The sequence below is a fragment of the Streptopelia decaocto genome (assembly GCF_964273445.1).
Source record: "Streptopelia decaocto genome assembly, chromosome: 10".
Taxonomy (NCBI): Eukaryota; Metazoa; Chordata; class Aves; order Columbiformes; family Columbidae; genus Streptopelia; species Streptopelia decaocto.
Window position 1 is genome coordinate 21045956 of NC_138665.1, and position 18719 is coordinate 21064674.

The 18719-nt window shown below is 56.2% G+C and overlaps 1 protein-coding gene across 5 annotated transcripts; it reads right to left on the reverse strand.

Annotated features, from left to right (window-relative positions):
• Positions 1-69: 69 nt before the first annotated feature.
• On the reverse strand, positions 70-12116 carry LOC309444344 (G-protein coupled receptor 83-like). Of its 5 annotated transcripts, none has more exons than XR_014185001.1 (5): positions 8830-10022; positions 8075-8200; positions 6871-7004; positions 2226-3780; positions 70-705 (listed from the first exon to the last, which is right to left on the reverse strand). XR_014185001.1 is itself a non-coding variant. In XM_082062080.1 (5 exons), the coding sequence occupies exons 2-5, from the start codon at positions 9211-9213 to the stop codon at positions 3186-3188; spliced, it is 1239 nt and encodes a 412-aa protein (XP_081918206.1). In that variant the 5' UTR covers positions 9214-9897; positions 12021-12116; the 3' UTR covers positions 2099-3185. The 5 variants fall into 5 exon arrangements, 3 of the variants coding, with proteins under 3 accessions (XP_081918206.1, XP_081918207.1, XP_081918205.1); XR_014185002.1 differs by lacking the exon at positions 70-705 and adding an exon at positions 778-1029 and having other exon boundaries at positions 2164-3780; XM_082062080.1 differs by lacking the exon at positions 70-705 and adding an exon at positions 12021-12116 and having other exon boundaries at positions 2099-3780; positions 8830-9897.
• Positions 12117-18719: the final 6603 nt, after the last annotated feature.

Sequence of the window (18719 nt, forward strand, 5' to 3'; positions counted from 1 at the left end):
GTGACGGCAGGGCCGGGGGGTTGTGCTGGTCCTGGTTGGGAACTGTCCCCCGGTCCCGGTGATCTCGGACACTGGGCTGCCGCCGGTGCCGCTCAGGAAGCTGTTCCCACAGCCAAGCAGCGTGTCTGAAGACAAACTGATGAATGTTTGAACATGTTCACCTGCGGAGCTGGCTCAGACCATGACTGTTCCAGCAAAGCAGAATTTCTTAGACTCTTTGGCAGCCCTCGTCTGGGTCGGCCCTGCAATCGCTGCACCCTTGTGCCTGCAGCTCAGCAGAACCACAGTCTCTTGCCCCCGTCACCGTGCCTTCCCCAAATCAAACAGCATGGCTCAGTTTATCTTCCTTTTTTACGTGGTGCACCCTATTCTTCGCCTGGACGCTGCTGAGAGTGCTGCTGTGGCAGTCGGGGCATCCTCAAGTGATACATGAGCCTGGAAGCAACAGGCAAAGTGTGCGAGGCTCTGAATCTCATTCGGGCATTGATAATTACCAGTGTAGATAGCTGAGCCATTACGGAGATGCAATACAGTCAGCTCTTGCATCATGCCCATTTAGGGGAGAAAAATCCAGCAATGAAGAGATGCTGCAGTTGACAGAACAAGGAAAAGCAGCTAGGTTGTTTTTATAGCAAGAGACAGCTAACTACATGGATGGGCAGAAGATCAAGGGAGCATGAAGAGAGACACAGGTCTTTGGTTCCTCTGGAAAAAAATATTATAACGCCATTTAAAGAAAGGAAGGAAGGGGAGAGGGGGGGAGAAAACACCAACTAAGAAATATTAAAGATGGACTCAACACAAGGTTAGGACGCTTTAGCTCTTCTACTGGGCCCACAGCGCTGGACACAACAGAGGCTCCGGAGCAGCTCCTCTAGCCCAGGGCCGACGGGCCGGTGCGGCTCCAAGGCTCGCGGCTGCCTCCAGGAACCGCGGCTGCTCCTGAGCAGCCCAGCGGCCGGCGGTGCCAGCATCCTTGGACAAACGCCTCCAGAAACCACTGACAATTTCTTGTGCGGTACAACAGCCCTGGGGATGGGATTTAATCCCCAGCTTGGCTTGTACCCCAGAATTTGCCAGCAGCGAAGCTGATTTCGTTTCAGAATCACAGCGAGAGCCATAGATTAATATTTGTCGTGGAAGATACCAGTGTTGGTGTTGTTGCTATGGTTATTTCACAGAAGCCCAAGATATAATGTGCATATTGAAAGACCCATAGAACTATCTCTTCAGAAATGGTGTGTTTTGTGTGCATGGTGCATCGCACCACAGCCAAGGGACGGCCCGGGGAGCGGGGCTGTGCCAGGGCTGTACCGGGGCTGTGCCTCGGGCTGTGCCTCGGGCTGTGCCGGGGCTGTACCAGGGCTGTGCCTCGGGCTGTGCCGGGGCTGTACCAGGGCTGTGCCTTGGGCTGTGCCGGGGCTGTGCCTTGGGCTGTGCCGGGGCTGTACCAGGGCTGTGCCTCGGGCTGTGCCGGGGCTGTGCCTTGGGCTGTGTCGGGGCTGTGCCGGGGCTGTGCCTCGGGCTGTGCCTCGGGCTGTGCCGGGGCTGTACCAGGGCTGTGCCTCGGGCTGTGCCTCGGGCTGTGCCTCGGGCTGTGCCTTGGGCTGTGCCGGGGCTGTGCCGGGGCTGTGCCGGGGCTGTGCCTCGGGCTGTGCCTCGGGCTGTGCCGGGGCTGTGCCTCGGGCTGTGCTGGGGCTGTGCCCGGGGAGCCGGGCTGTGCCGGGGCTGTGCCAGGGCTGTGTCGGGGCACTGGGCTGTGTCAGGGCTGAGCCGGGGCTGTGCCTGGGGAGCCAGGCTGTGTCGGGGCTGTGTTGGGGCTGTGCCGGGGCACTGGGCTGTGTCGGGGCTGTGTCGGGGCTGTGCCGGGGCTGTGTCGGGGCACTGGGCTGTGCCTGGGGCTGTGCCCGGGGAGCAGGGCTGTGCCCGGGGCTGTGCCCGGGGCACTGGGCTGTGCCGGGGCTGTGCCCGGGGAGCGGGGCTGTGCCGGGGCTGTGTCGGGGCTGTGCCGGGGCTGTGTCGGGGCTGTGCCGGGGCTGTGCCCGGGGAGCGGGGCTGTGCCGGGGCTGTGTCGGGGCTGTGCCGGGGCTGTGCCCGGGGAGCCGGGCTGTGCCGGGGCTGACGGTGCACACCAGCGATGCCGCTCGGCACTGGGTCACATACCTGGCTTTGGGAGCCAGGATGCGATTCTCCACTTTCCTCTGTTCCTTCGTGCTCAAGCTCACCAGGGACGCTGAGGAGAAGTCTGGCCCCTGTGGGTCGGTGTGGTTCTCAGGAGGGTGGGGTGATGGAGAAGGGACATCGTGGCCAGGCCAGGTCCTGCTCCCCAGTGCCCGGCCGCTGTAGCACTTCTGGGTTCTTTCTGCGTCTATTGCCTCTTTTCCCTGTCTTTTTCTTCCTTTTCCACTACATCTTTCCTTCGCTCTGTGGCTCTTTTTGACCTGCCTCCCCAGCGCAGCTGCATTACATTCTTTTTCCCAGAACTGTAAAGAAAACCTTCTCAGTCTGAGTCAATTCTGTTGTTTAAATGAAACTCTTTTACAGCAAATAGTAATTTGGAGGATGATTTCATTCTCCTGTTAGTGAATGCTACAGCTCTGATGACAATTTTTGCAGCCTTTTGTTTAGTGCCAGGGTAGGTTTATTTCCTGAACAAGTATATTTATCACAGAAACAAAAAGAAATTCTCAATGGACTGGATTTATGCACCCAAGTGCCACCTGAGGCTGCTGTGCCGATGCCCGGTGAGCGCCCCCTCCCCTGGAGCGGCGTGGGGACGAGCTGGGACAGACGGAGCGAGGGGGAAATTGCTCTGGGCTGACCCTCGCTGCCGGGGGAGGCTTCGGTGTAACTGGGAGCTCTGGGAGGGGCCCGTGACCGGGGACAGCACGAGCAGTGGCGGAAACCTGGGTCCCTGTCCCTCCGCTCGTCATCGGGTGGGAAGCCCCGACAGCAGATCCCCAGGCCCGCGGCCACCCGCGTCCCCTGCGCGTGTCCCCGCTCCCGAGCAGCCGTGGGCTCACAGGGAGGGCTGGGGGCTCTGCTGCCCCCACCCAGCGCGGGGGATGCTGCTGTGGGACAAGGCAGCAGCGAGACCCCAGAGCCGCAGCAGCGACTCCGCGGGAGGAGCAGGGGACGCCCTTTGCTGTCCAGTGAATGCAGCGAACTCACCTGAGGCCCCCGGCTCACAGGTCGGTGTTGGCCGTGCGGGTGGTCCCGGGGGGGCACAGGCGCTCGGGGACAGGCCCCTGCGGGCCGCCGGGCTGCCGCAGCCAGGCCTGCCGGCACCGCGGCGCCGCGGGCGGCAGCGCCTTGTCCTCCGCCCGCGGCACCTTCCGGCACACGCACAGCAGCGCCCGGAGCTCCGCCCTGAAGCTCTCGTTCAGCCAGCAGTAGATGAACGGGTTGTAGCAGGTGCTGCTCATGGCGAACCAGTGCAGGGCAAAATAGAGGGCGTTCTTGGTCTTGATGCCAAGGCTGGAGATGAGCACCACGTAGCAGTTGAGCGGGAACCAGCAGACGGCAAAGACCACCACCACCAGCATCAGCATCTTGATGCTCTTCTTCTTGTTCCTGTGGTGGGTGATGTACTGCTGCATGGTGACATCTCCGATGGCGTTGCGGAGCCACAGCTTCTTGGCCAGGCGCGTGTAGGTGACAGTGATGATCAGCAGAGGCAGCAGGTAGAGGAGGAGAAAGGTTGACAGGTCCAGATACTTCCAGACCAGCTCTGTGGGCTCAGGAAAATCGGGGAGGCACAAACTCCGGACAGTGGCTTCCCTTGAAAACAAACAAATACATATAGAGTGTGAGGCCGTTGCTGTGCAAACGGGCGCCGCTAACTTGGCAAACCACAGCGGGGCTTCCGCGCCCCGAGCGGGCACCTGACCCCTCGGCAGGAGCAGGAGCTGCTGCGGCACTGGGACGTCAGAGCCTGGATGGCAGGGGACGGGGCTGCTGGGGCCACGGGGAGGCAGCTCTGCGTCCTCCCACCCACCATCCCGCTCCCACCAGGGCTTCAGGAGACCATTTTTTAAACTCTTATCGCTACATCTTAAAACAGGCGTGATGATTAGAAAACCTAGTCACTTAACTCAAGTTTAACTTAAGCCTGACAGTTTAACTTATGATGGTTAGCTAACAAAAGAACCAAGTTTAACTCTATGTGATCGTTTATTTTAACCACATTTTGATGACCTGTCACGTTCAACCCAGCGGATCCAGGCTCACACTTGCTGGCTGCCGGCACCTCTGCAGAGCCACGTGTCCCCTGCGCATCCCGCAGCGGATGACTGCATGCGATGGAACATCAGGAGAAAGGAGCACTCGCACGTTGATTTCTGGTGGATATTTTATCCTTTTCCTTTCTTCTTTTCCTCTCCTTCTGTTATTCCATTTTGCCCTTTCTCCTCCACTTTTGTCCTCATCTCATTTGTATTCAGCACAGATTTTAGTCTCCATCAAGCTGCATTATTTGTTGCAGCATTGATTAATATATTTAATATCCTGTTTTTGACCTCCGGAGCTGGATTTTGTGCCACAAGCAGAAGACGGCTCGAGCACGGGGGCTGCGTGCAGGGCTGTGCGGCTGCCGGGGGACGACACGGGGCGCGGGAGCAGAGCGTGTGACCGTGGCCACAGGGACCTGGAGATGCTGCTCCAGAGGGGACCTGAGGCGGACGGAAATCATCCTTTCTGAACCCCGGTCCTGACCTTTTCCTGCCCAGGATCTGTCTGGCCGATGGCACAGCAAGGTCAGCCCCTGCCTGCCAGATGGGACCTGCCCGAGGAACTGGAGATCTGGCAGGGAAGCAAGCAAGGTGACACTGCAGCGCAGCGCCAGGGTGACACCGCAGCGGCATCAGACCCGCCACAGCCACGGAGCAAAGCCACGGGGGAAGAGCAGCAGCGACGGGGGCAGCGGCACGTTCAGCCTGGGGCTCCGGAGGCCGTCGGGGCTGCGGCCAGGCGAGGGTGATGCTTCAGTGCGGCTGGAGCCTAAAGACGCATCTGAAGAGCGCGGGCAGCAGTGTGACCCCACAGGTAACCAAAACCAGTCACTGCCCCTTCCCTCTCACCTTGGAATAAGGGCGCAGAGCACAATTATTTCAGGGAAAAGGCTGGTTGAGAGCACAACCAGTCAGGATGCTGTATTTTGGTAAATTCTGGTCCAGCGGTGGACGTGGCCACTGCAGCCAGAGGTTGGTGCTGGCAGAGCCCGTGTCCTCCCGTCCCCAGCGCCACAACAGCTCCCTCAGCAGCCCCTGACGCGCAGGAGCTATTACCAGCTCGATTACAGCTGCGATTTTTATTCAATGGAAAGCAGGGATGAAAATAGCGCGTCCTGGAAGTCCTTATATCGCTGGGCTGCCTCATGCCGATGCCGGGCTCGGTTTCCTCTGGCCGTGCCAAGGGATGAGCAGAGACAGGTGCCACGAAACAGATAGCAGCGTTTGTTCATTCATGAGCAATTTGTGCAGTAATACCCGAGCACAGCTGCGCGGCAACGCAAGTGCAGGAGTAACCCAGCACTTTGTTTACAAGGTCTGAGCAGTTGCAGATATCGTATCCCGCACGGAGCGATCTCTCAGTCACACCAGCCCCAGGCACGCGTAAGGAAGAGCTGCAAAGCCCCGCGTTCCTCTCCCGTCTCATGTGCCCTCTCACATCCAAACAGCAGCACAGAACCCACGCAGCCATTCGGACGCTCCCTGCCGTGCTGACGGGAGGGAAGTGGCTGTGCCGGGGAGAAAGAGATTTGTCCTTTATGCAGAACCTCAATATCTATGATAGAAATCTTTCTCCTTCTTCCCATTCCTGTCTCCTAACCCAGCTCCTGGGGCCGCTGCTCTCAGGTTGAAAACACTGTTCACTGTAAGATTATCCCTTTGGGCTCCAGTCTGGCATTCCTGTGAAATGTGGCACCAGCAGCGTGGTGCGCCATGAGAAAACAGCCCCTGTGCTGCATGATGGACTGGTTTCTAGCCAGGAGGAGTCGTAGCAACGCCACAGGCTGGTGGGGACAAGAGGACCAGAACAGGTTGGGTACCATGGAGGAAAAGAGGATTGCAAGGGCAAACCATCCTGGCTCTCTGTTTTGCCCTGACAGCAATGAATGCCATCACTGACCAGCTGCAATGGGGGAAGACACACTTCTGTTTCTCTCTTTTTTTTTTTATGTTTTTTTCCCCTCAGATCAGAAACTTCACTTTCTCCTGACGCTCCAGAGTCCTCACGTGGCTGTGAAATCCCACTTCATGTCCTTTTAGCAGCTGCTGCCGCGTGCAGCCGCGCTCGCCCCGTGCGGGGCGCAGCGGAGCCCCCGCGGCCTCGCCTCCCCCCACGCCGCTGCTCCCGGCCCTGCGCTGAGGGGGGACGCGGAGGTTCCTCCTCTGCTGTTCTTGTTCAAGTTGGGCATAAGCCCAAGCCTCAAGCTTCAAGGAAGGCTGGTCCCGTTCCATAAACCCAGACGGGTGGAATGCGAGGTGTGAATCAGCCTATGAACTCCTGCAGCCCCGGGGTTCATGCCCCTGCCGCCCCGCAACGGCGGTGCTCTCCTCCCTGCTCGTGCTGTACAGTCTTGCTAAATTCATGTTACACCACGAGTTTTATGTTCTTTTTCAAACTGCAGCCCCGTCTCTCTCTTCCCTGTCTGCCTGCGCAAGCTGGCTGGACCTGCCTCACCCGGGCTGAGCGAGCACGAGGGGGAAAGGAAGGAAAGGCCCTCAGGAGAAAACAGCCTTTTGGAACAAAGCGTCTGCCGCGGGCAGTGAGGTTTCACCCCCACGCAAATCCCCCCGCTCCACTCTGTCCCTGGCAGCCCCAGCGCTGCAGAGGGTACCGGACCCGTTCAGGAGGGAAACACCTCACCTGTAGTGGTACTGGAACAGCTTCTGGTAGATGGCGTGGGGCAGGGAGAAGCAGGCTGCCAGCAGCCACATGGCAGCGATGCTCAGCGCGCCCCTCGTCAGCGACATCCTCTGCCTCAGCGGGTTCAGGATGACCTGCAGCAGAGACGGCACCGTGACGCCGTAACGCCGATGGCAGCGTCCCCTGCCCGCGGCGCACAGCGGGAACGCTGACACGAGCTGACGCTGCTCAGAAAATGACGGCAGCGATCAGGAAAATGGCCTGTTAGTGTGCCCTGGAAAATGGGAAACCTTGACTGTTCGGTCTGCTCAGCAGTGCCTTCAAATAAAGTGTTGTTCTGTGAGGACCATTTTCCTTAAACTGTGGGTTCCATTAGGTAAGAAAAAAAAGACATCTACACGTCTCTTCACTTACGGGTATGTTTGTCTGTTCTGTATCAATTACATAAAGATATGTCTCCTGTTCTAGCTAAACCTACGAAGCTGAGACCTCTTCTCTTCTGAGGCATTAACTCACCTTTTATGATTTTGTCTTTGGTAGATGAAAAGGTAAAGAGCTTATAAAATCTGGGAGTCTGGAAGATGATACTATTTGGCCTCCCAGTATTTTCAACCCAGGTTTCCTACTCTGCCGCTCCCCTTTACGCAGCTCCAGCACCAGTTCCGTAGTTATACCATAAGCCTTTAGTGTCAGAGTTTCTTTTTGCGCCCTGAGACAGCGAGCTGAGGGTTGCTGCCACCCCAGCCGTCCTGCGGCGCGATGGCGCAGCAAGCGCCCGCACTGGTATTCTATGTGTTTTGGGTGGTGAACCGAAGGCTCGGAAGAGCTCCCTGTGCAGCTGGAGGAACCCGCGGCACCCGCGGTGGCTCCGCCGTCCTTCCAGCCACGTACGGCAAAGCCCCTCGGATCAGCTTTCCTGGCCACACCTGGGGGCCACGCTAGACCTGGCCTTCTAAAAACTATGTGAAAGATGCATCCTCACTCTTTTCCACTGGAAGTCTGGCAGTGTCCTGTGAAACCTGGGATGCTGCACTTGGTTATTTCCCCCCTCCAAGTCCATCCGGCCTTTGACTCTGACACACAAGGGTTGTCTTTCAGTTTAGCTCCAGAGCCCTCTCACCGGGTGTGGGTTAATGCCCAAGGTGCAGCCCCCTTGGCTTGGCCAGGCCTGAGCGGGGCTTGGGAAGAGCGGGCGGCGCCGTACCTGGTGCCGGTCCAGGGCGATGGCCGTCAGCGTCAGCGTGGAGACGTGCAGCGAGCAGTACTGCGCGAAGCGGCTGATGTGGCACATCGCCTTTCCAAAGACCCACGTGCTGTTCACAAACCGAACCTGAAACCCAACGAAAGAAGAGCTACATTTGATTTGAAAACGCCTTCACATAAGCGCTTACAAGGTCCAAACCCACACATTAAATGAGCGGTGCTGCTGCAGCCCTCCTGGCTTGTTCATATGAACACCATTTGTGAACAGCAGTAATAACTTTTTGATTATACTAACAACTAGCTTCAGAAAAAGTGGACCGAGAGCTTTCAGGGAAGACTTTACCCAACTTGCACCTCTGAAAAGCTTGACTACTTTCTTCCAACCACCTAAGTATGACTGGTATTTGAGTTGTCTTGACCCACTAAGTTTTAAGTGTGACTCTCTAGTGCTCTCCAGCGTGTATGTTAAAAGTACAAGCTAATGCAGGCACTTATTCTGCATTCCCCAAGAAGCTCTTGCTGTGGTTTGGTGATGTGCTTGGAGAGACTTTGGAGCCTTTGAGGAGTTACAGAGTCTAAGGGAGCAAAGGGAGCCCACAGGCTCCTGAACGGCGCTTTAGGGCTGTCTGCTAGACCTGGTGGTGCTGGGTTCGCGCCTCAGTCCTGGGACAGAGCGCACAGGAGGCTGTGAGCACCAGGCGGAGCTTCCCGGGGACACTCCCGTCCTGCGGAGGGGACAGCACAGCGGCCGCTCACCAGGGTGAAAGGCGTGTTGAGCAGCGTGATCATAATGTCGGACACGGCCAAGTTGACGATGAAAAGGCTGGTGGCCGAGTGCATCCTCTTGTTCTTCAGCACCACGTGGCACACCAGCGTGTTCCCAAAGAGAGACATGACGATGATCACCGAGTACGCCACGATTAGGAGAGCTTTCACTGTTGGTTTCTGGGATTCTGGCTCATATTTAGCCAGCTCAGCAAACTTCTCCCACTCAACGATGCGGCTGTCTGTCCAGTTGAAGGTGGTCCTGTTGGTTGCTTGGTAGACTGACATGAGCTCGGCCAAGGAAGAGGAATGGTCCAGCTCCTCCAGAAGCCCCGCGGCCTGCGAGCTGTGCGACTGGAGCAGCAAGCGAGGCATGGCGGGTCCGCCAGCCTCACTGAGCCCGGGGCTGCCGGCACCACGGCTCCGCTGGGCACAGCGAGCGATGCCGCAGCTCCGGCTGCCCGGCTCTCCAGGACGCTGCTGCAGATGCAGCTGCCATTGCAAACACCTTAAGTGGCGAAGCTGGAGGATGCGACGGGCTCTCCGGGGCAGAGGCGGCACGGGGAGCAGCTCCAGCCGCACGGTGGGAAGGGGCTGGTTTGGGACCACACACACTCAGCCCCTTCACAGACCATGAGGAGCCGCAGCTCCGCAGGCAGGCTGGAGAGAAGAACTAGTTATTACATGTAGCAAAGGCAGGAAAGCCTCAGGTGGCGTTTGAAGTTGTTTTAATCCCACGTCAGCATTTTCTTCTTTGTTCTCACCCGAGGCCATTTTCCCTCCAAGTTTCAGAAGGCTGCGCTGCTGGGGTTTTCATCCTCTACTTCAAAAATCCAGTTATTTTCTGTTGAAAGGCAAAGGCAGAGCCGCTTGGGGATCAGGTTTAGGAGCACAGGTAGCTTCTGTCTGCGTCTCACCCCAGCAGTTATCCTAAAGCGATCCAGAACCCAGAAATCACATCAGAAGCTGGTTGACTTCAGTCTCTCTCACAACTTCTTCTCCAAACAACAACTGAATTCTGCTTCCAGTGGTTCAGCTCCAGTGAGGAAACAGCCTTTCCTGCAAAAAGCGAGACTTAGCGGTAGAGGCACGAACTCAGAGGAGCCACTGACACCATGTACAAACAAACCCCCACGCAGTGCTGGATACACAAGAACCATTCCCCAGAGACAAAAGCATCAGCTTCCTCACCTCTACCCATGTCCATTTGTAGGTATTTCTGGTGACTCTATATTGCGTTGATCTACTGATGTTAGGTGGAACCTACCAACTCCACACACTGGTATTTACAGACCTGCTACATGAGGCAGGAGAAAGCCATTTAGAAGCTCTGTCAGTTCTCCGAGAGGGTGGCTGGTTTCTTTGGTACGTGCCATTCCCAGCAAGCCCCACGCTGTGTGCACAGATCGATGGACCTCACGCTGTGTGAGGGATCAATAATCAGCTTTCAAAGCTCTGAACGGCTTCCTGACACCTCCCACCCAGCAGACCCCACACTCACAGTGTGGCCTCGGCTGCAAACACCCTCCGGCAAGAGCCAGAGATCGGCTGTTTTCTGATGGACACGGGGTGCAGTGACTGCGCGTGTTTGTACCCATACATTCCCATAGGACAATCCTCTTTGGCTTGGCTGCTTACTCTGGGGAGTGTGGGAGGACCTACAAGAAGGTGCCTCTCCAAAGAGGCTCCAGAACCACATCCCTCGGGGCTGCCGGGAGGAAGGGAAACGGGCCCGCGGCCCAGGCAGCCCTGCGAGTTTCTCCCCCGTGGGCAAGGCGCAGAGGGCTCCACACCTCCCGTTGTCTCGGGTCCACCCTGAGGATGCCGCTCGCCGCGGTGCGCGGCAGCTCCGGCGGCACCGAGCTGCAGGGGCAGCGCAGCGGGTGTGTAATCAAATGTGATTTTAGACAGCTCCAGCTGAACCACTTTGATCTTTGAGCAAGCACAGCTGGAATATTTACGCTACACTGAAATGCCACCATGGCTTGAGAGAGGATGCCGTAGCATGAAACCACCTATTGTCTTCCATGCATCAATTTACATGAGGTTCTCACGTGGAAACTTGTCTTTGCTGCCATGAGATAAGGCTGAGTTTCAAGAAACTGCTATAAAGCTCAGGTCAAATCAGATTTGCAGCCCCTGTGCTTCAGACCGGTATGTGGCAAGAAGATACCTTGCACAGATTATTCCATTTTAAAAAGCCAAAGAGGTTTTCTCAAGTGCCCATGTGATTGAGAAGCCCACTTCTCAAGGACTACCTGCCGGACTCACACCCTGGAGTAGCTCACAGCGATAAGGGAACAATGGCCTTAAACGTGGACATCCCTTCTCCCTCACCACACACAGCCATTTCTCTTGTGTCTGTGTCCAGGTCCCTGCACAATCAAATCAAAAAGCTGATCCATCTGAAAACTAAATGACCAGTGATTTCAGCTGGGTCGGTCTCCTGATGTGACCCACGGCACAGCTGAACCTTGTTCTGCCCAGGGAGGCACTAGGAACAAACGCCCCAGGAGAAAGGAAGAGCTCGAGATGATGCAGCTATAACCTGATTTTCTAGCACGGAATTTCTCCTCAGATCTCTCTGTATCCAGTCAAACATCGTTTTCAGTAACTGCTGAAGCTCCCAGCACTGGCTGCTGCCTCGGACAAGCCCACAGGTGCAGCAGAGAGGACGCTCCTGTTCCCTGAGGAAGTGTGGGTTTAAACGCAGGTTATCCCGATGAGTTGAAATACTCTGGTTCCATGCAGTACGAGAGTTTAGCTTCCAGTTTTTACAGCCTGATTGAATCTGAGGGACCAGAGAGGAAGTGCCACCTCGGGACAACTTCTCGCAGCTCCTCCAGCACCTGGTTCACGCGGGCTGGCTGAGCACCCCCAGCTGCCTCCGCGGTGACTTCTTCCCATGCAGAAACATTAACCTCCCCCTCTAACAAATTTAAAGACACCTTTGCAGCCCCGGCCTGCCCGGCGGTTTGAACCCTGAGCAGAGACCCGCGTTCCGCTCACGGAACCAGGTGAATCCCCACCCGAGGGCACGCACGCTGCAGGCACCGGTTACCCGCGGTTTCCAGCAAAGCCCCAGGAGAAGGCGGCCCCGCGGCACTCGCCCCCCGGCACTCCCCCCCCGGCAATTACCCCTCAGCACTCGGCCCCGCCAGCACTCGGGCCCCAGCACTTACCCCTCGGCGCTGGCCCCCGGCACTCGGCCCCGCCAGCAGCGCATCCCCGGCTCCGCGGGGCGGCGGCTCCGGCTCCGGTACCGAACCCCGCAGGTGCGGCCGGGCGGGCGCGGACCCGCCAATCCGCGGGCGGGGCGGGGCCCGGGGGCGGCCACCGCTCCATTCACAAAAAAGCTCCGGGCGCGCCCGCTGTCCCCCCCGCGTGTTCCCCCCGGAGGTGGCGAGGGCGGCCGCGGCGCTGCCGGGCGGGGACGCGGCCCCGCGGAACGTGCCCGGGACACGGCCCCGCGCGGGACGCGCCGCGGGTGCCCCGCTCTGCGCTGCCCCGGCCCTGCCGGCGGTTCCCCGCTCCACGCCCTCTGCCGCGGGCACGGCCGCTCGCACCCAGCGCCGCGCCGGGGAACACGCGTTGGCTCCGGGCCTGTACACGTTTGATGGGAAGGCAACAGCACGGGTTAGTGACTATTCTGGATTTATTGCTGTGCCACAGCTTTGCATATACTTTGTACGTACTACAGGAGAGGTCTAAAGACAGCAGTTCCCAGCAGAGATACCTTTGTAGGAATCGTAACTCCTCTGTGGCATTTTAGCAAAGAGCTACTTACAAATTTCATGTTATTCTTTCATTTTAGAAGTATAAGAAGCAGCAGATAGTGTGCTTGATGCTTGTAGTGAAAATTGTCACTGTTCCTTTTGAAGACAAGCTGTTTGTAAGTTGTTCTGGAAAAGGAACAGGATGCTTTTCTCCCAAGAGACTTGGCTGGTCTGAAAAGTCATTAACAGGAACAGAATAATATCAGCTGGAATAATATCTCGTTTTTTCTTTTTCCTTCCACGTGGGTTGCCAGAACACACACGAGCTGATGCCGAGGATGACAGTCTGATCCCCTCCCCACACTCGCTCCCAGACCAGCTGGCGTGGAACGTTGGTGCCCGTGCCGCTTTTCTGACGGGCAGTGTTGACAAGCTCGCTGTGAAGCCCCGTGAGCTCGATGGGATCTGGTGCTGGTTCCCCTGGGCTGTGCACGAGTCCTCGGGCAGGGCCGGGCGGAGCTGCGGCACCCGCGGCACCGGGCGAGGATGCGGCAGGTGCTGAGGAGCCGAGCCCGGCGGAGCTGCCGCACTGCGGGTGCCGGACCAGGCGGGGCGCCCAGCCCGGGCCCCTCCCGCCTCTTCATCCCACGGTGGGGGCGAGAGGATGAGCGAGCGGCTGCGTGGTCCCCACTGCCGGCTGGAGTGAAAGCACCAGCACTAGTCCAGAGCACCCGTGTCTGCAGAGACACCCGCCGGTAACTAATGGACAACAAACCTTGCAAAAATCCCCAAGCCTGAATTTCTGACATGAGGCTCTTAGTGGATTTTCAGCACTGGTAGACTGTTCTGAGTAAGTGTTTTTCCCACGTCTGGATTCCTCTTGACAGATGCTGACACAGAAATGTGAGAAGAAAAAAAAAAAACACCACAAAAGACAACTTATATTTCAGACAGACATTAGAAGACATTTCTTTACACTGGAGGTTATTGTCTTTCTCATTTTGCAGGCTGTGTCACTCACACCTACCCTAAAAACAAATAAGGTTCTGCATTCTGCCCAGTTCCAGTCTCCCCTGGGATCTCCTGATCCCTCCTGTGGCTCCGTTCCCACTGTCCCTTTCTTGCCTGGTGCCCCAGGACGTGTCACCCGAGGTGCAGGTGGCTCATGGGCCACGTCACGTCTTGCCGGGACCGCCTGTCCTGGCCCCGGCTCTCCAGCGCGTTTGAGGCCTCTGCCAAGGCAGGAAACGGTCACGAGAACTTAAACATTTTCACTGTTTTCCCAGTCTGGGTGTGTTTGCCATGGAACAGACGGAGCATCCCAGTTTGCACCACATCGGCCAGAGGCCTTTTGAGAAACCAGTGAAGATCTTCCTAGTAAACAGGAGAAAAAGAGAGCGTAGACAGAGATGGGAATTCCCTCCGTGGAAGGAAAGATAGATAGATATATATAGATATAGATACACATATATATACATACGATGTGTGTGTTTCCAGAGAATCAGTTCTTTGCTCAAAGTGTTGTATTTATTGCTTCCCAGGGTCTCAAAGCTGCTCCAGTTCAAGGTTGTGGAACACCTCCAGTTGCTTTCAGCAGCAGCAGAATGAAGTCTTGTATTTGCCATGCTGTTTTCTTGCCTGAGGGCTGTAGAAAGGACATGCTGTGCATTTATTACCATCACAACAAGATGCATCTGCTTTTTTTTCCCCTGAAGTCGCTCTCATCATGAGTGTGAGATTCCCGTGCATCTGAAGTAATTTCTTTTTCCTCTCACATTTTTCTTGCCTGGCACAAATTATTACCAGCTGTATAACTGCAAGTACATTCAAAGAGTAAAGGTATGAGTTCAGTCTAATCAAACCTCCAGCAAAATCCCAGGCACGTAATCTTTCTCCAGGTGCAAATTATTTAATTACAGGTGTGTGCTAGAACCTCTTGAAACACTCCAGCACCCACTGGTTGGAGAATGAAAACGGGTCTGGGTGCTGCTGCAGATGAACCGAACATCTCTGTTTGCAACCTGAAATCCAAGCAGAGACTGAAATCATTGCCAGCCACGTTTCCAAAGGCATGGTTCAAAGCACTTGACTGAAATCACGCCATTTTAGCTGAATTCATAGCAGTGAAACGTGCCAAGCGTTTGTTTTACCGTTCCCGCGGTGCTGGTGGTGCCCGCAGCAGCCGCTGCTGTCCCGCACACGCTGTGCACCTGTCGCTCCTGTGCTTTCCCTTTCCTTAGACAAGTGTCGAAATGCCGCTTGCCTGACGTTTTACCTCTCAGAAAATGCTTTAGGAGCAGGTACAGCTGTGTTGAGGCACAAAATCACTTTGAGTTTTCTGCCTCTTTTTCTTGGGCAAAATTGAAGTTACCTGCCTGTCTCTGAGGAGACTTCACAGGCTGGAGATATTAAAGACATTCAGTATCTTTCCTTCTTGTGTCTTACTGTTGAAAGTCAGAAGGTCTTGTTGTCTCCTGGAGCACTGGATGCCCTCTAGACAGATGAATTAATAACGCTGCAGATACACAGGCAGCGGAGGCATCGTAATTTAGAGCTGCAAGAGCTCCTTTTGCTCTCAAATATCCGTGTCTACTGTCACCACCAGGTTTTAAGGCACACGAGGCAGGGCTGGAGCCCTGCAGTGCCTGTTGCCTGCTCGGTGTGCGGGCGGGCAGCGCGGGGTCCCTCGCCCCTGCTCGCTGCCCAGACTCACCTCTGCACAGCGCCCGGTTTACCGGGCAGCGCGGCTGAGAGGAACTGGTGACTGTGACCTGCGGGGCAAGAGCTTCCAGCAGCCGCTTCCATCGCCTCAGCGCCCACCGGCGCTCGGCTCGCGGGGCTCGGGCTCCCCAGCCTCCCCCGGCCCGCCTGCTCGGCCGCGGCTTTCCTCACCCGGGACAAACGCATCAGGCAGCCAAACCACCGGCACCTCACATCTAAAACAGAAACTACAGCCACGGTTTACATTCTTCTGCTATGTTAAATCAAAATACGGTTCAGGTGGCAGGAGCTGGGAAGTGCAAACTGACCTTCCAGCGGCACCGAGGCACAACTTTCTGCCATCAGCTGCCCCTCTAAACAGGAACAGTGCTTTCAAACACGTTATTTCAGATTAGTCTGCCATTAGCATATATTTCAAATAGCACTTACATTCATCATAAGCAAGTGGTTGGAGGAGTGAGTTACAAAATGGGCTTCAAAAGGAGAAATAAGAGCAACAATGCGATAGCAATTGCATTTGATTTTCTGTGGACAGTTACAATTTAGACTTGATTATTCAAAATACAAATGGCAAGTACGTAATAGCTACTAATAATGGAACTTGAGAGTGGCTGGAAAAGAAGGGCTTTAAAATGGATTTGATAGTCCTTGAATTTTCAGCTGAAAGGCCTGGATGACAGAACAAAGAGAAGCGATATGACATTGTTAGTCTGTCCTGTCCCTGAGCTGATGGGTATTGTCTCAGTACTCCACTGGGATCTGCATCTTCAGCCTTGAGTTGTCGTTTTCTCGCTGCCTGTTTTTCTCCTGGAGATGGCACAGAATGGCCCCGGCAGGGTTGAGCTCCTGCCGGCCGCGCCGTCCCCACCGCGGTACGAGGAGCCAGCAGGTGACAGCGGCACAGGGCTGGTCCCTCCCTGCGCCCCCAGCCCGGCCACCAGTGTCCCCGGGACAGCCCCAGCGCGGGGACACGGAGCCGCGTGCCCTGGAGAGCGCTGTGCCCGGCTCGGCGCTGCAGGAGCCCCAGCCTTAACAGCCCGAGCGCGATTTCTCCTTCGAGGTTCTGCTTTATTCTTCCTCACGCTCCGTGTGAGGACAGGATAGAAACACAAACAACCAACCACATTTTCCCGAACAGGAAACTCGTTGCTAGTAAAAGCGACCTGACGACAAGTGGAAAGGGTAAGTCATTCGGGGCGTGAGGTACATACGACTTGTTACTGGGCTCACCCGTTTCTTCGGCTCCAAGTCCAGCTTACTCCAGGGCAGCAGCCAGTGCACAGTTGCACAGTGCTCGTAGCCCCTGAAAATACAGCAACGGTGAACAGGGACACTGCCAAGCTCGGGCAAGACCATGCAAAACTGCACTTAAACCACACTTCACTGAGTTCACAGGGGCCTGTTACCTTTAATGAAAACTTCAAAACTCCTCCACTTCTCACAGTCCTAAAACCAAACCTGTCTGCCGGCACGTTGCTGCTCTGCAGCCGGCAAGCCGAGACTCGGCAGGCGAGACTTCGCAGAATTGCTGTCACTTTGAACCTCTGACGGCGTCTGAGACCCGGGGGCAGGAGCATCGCCAGGCACCGTGGGCACCTCTCACCGCGCCTCACCCGTCATGGCAAAGGAGGCAAAGCCGGAGGTTCGGATGCATCTGACAAGGTGAGGAAATCTCAGGTAGCACCTTAGCACTTGCTGTACATTTTCCTGGCTTTTACATAATGGCTCGTCACCTCTCTCCCCTTTAATGGCCTGATTAATTTTAAAGGCATGATAGGTTTGTTGGGATGACTCACATATCAAGAGAAGGAAGGAACAGAGGAAGATGAGACTCAGAAAGTACTGGTAAAATATACAATTACTTCAAAACTCTGTCCCTTTGTGCGGCTCTGACCACAGGAAGAGAGGTGACAAAGCCAAAATCCGCATAAGCCAGCAAAGGGCGGTCGTGCGGAGAAGCTGCAGTTCCTTCCACACTCCGGCTGGGTCCCAGTCACCCCCCAGACCCTTGTTTTGGGGTCCTCACCGTGGTGTCAGGTCAGAAGCCCCGCGCTGCGGAGCTCTGCTGAGCGCTCCCCCGGGCGGCGGGTCAGGGCTCCCTGCATTGTCCCCACCTCCGGCCGGACACGAGCCGGCTGAGCACCAGCGCCGCCCCCGCAGCGCCCAGCTCTGCCCGCGGCCGCGGCCCCGCGGCTGCAGCGCGTCCCGCAGGACGGCGGGCGGCGGGCGCGGGGCCGGGGCGGGAGCCCCTGCTGGGCTGGGACAGGCGCGACGGGGCTCGGCCAGGGCGTCCTCTGAGTTTGCAAACAGGCACTGGAGCGGAGGCCGTCAGGAAAGAGCTGCGTTTCCACAGTCTCTCGCTCTGAAGTGTTTTATCTTTAGTTTTCAGCTAATTCGGTCAAAAGAGTTTATGAAATTATACTAATGAAATCTGAAGAGCATACTCCAACTGGCGCTTCCCCAGGATGTGTGAAGAGCTCAAATACAAAATTACTGATTATCGCGCTTTTTAATTTATAAGTTAAACCTGCCTAACCACCAAGGGAACAGAAAAGAGTGAATGTGGCATCCTTTCTCAAAATGGGCTCCACGGCCAATTCTGGTTACTTTAGATCCAACTTCCCTTCCAAGCAGCCTGAAAAATAGGATTAATACACATGTGGAGAAATGGGATTGACTGGAGAGGGGAGAGTGCCCCAGGGGGAACGCTGCGGCACCAGAGCCGGGACTGAGCTGACCTGAAATCACAAGGAGCATTTTCCAGCGTTGTGCCAAGCCCCGGCTTGCTGGGACTTTCCCAAGGGTTGGCCCTCAGGTGCTGGACACATACGACGGTGCTGGGCACGGAGGCGCGCGGCTCCGCAGCTCCGCGCAGCCAGGCAGCCCGCTGCCGTGCCCCATCGAAACGCTGCGCTGGAGGAGACTGGAGCCCCAGGATCCCAGCTCCAAGGAGGTCAGCGAGAGCACTGATCTGTGGACCTGGCATCAAACAGTACCAAAACATTTCCAGAGCCGCTTAGAGACTCAGATTTCTGTAATAACTGTGGACAAGGTAGTAATTTTCCATTTCTTTCCTTACTTTAAGAATCCTAAACAATCCAGGCAAGAAATAAACACACAAACCACCCACCTAGCGTATGGCTGTAGAACACAGCCAGCGTCCACTCGGAAGGCTTCAATTACTGGGCAAAACATATTACATGTGCAAGCTTTGGCTCTTTTGTCCGCAATATTTTGTACAACTGACTCAAATGGAAACACTCACACGGTGCAAAGTCACGACCCCTCAATACCCGTTTCACTGCTGGGTTTCAGGAATGCTGATTTCCTGCTTCTGCTCGACTTCCTAGCTCAAAGGACTGACCTAAATCACAGTGCTGTGGGGTTCCCCCTTCCCAGGTGTCAGAGCAAAAATTATGAAAGCCCGTCTTGCACTGGATGTGT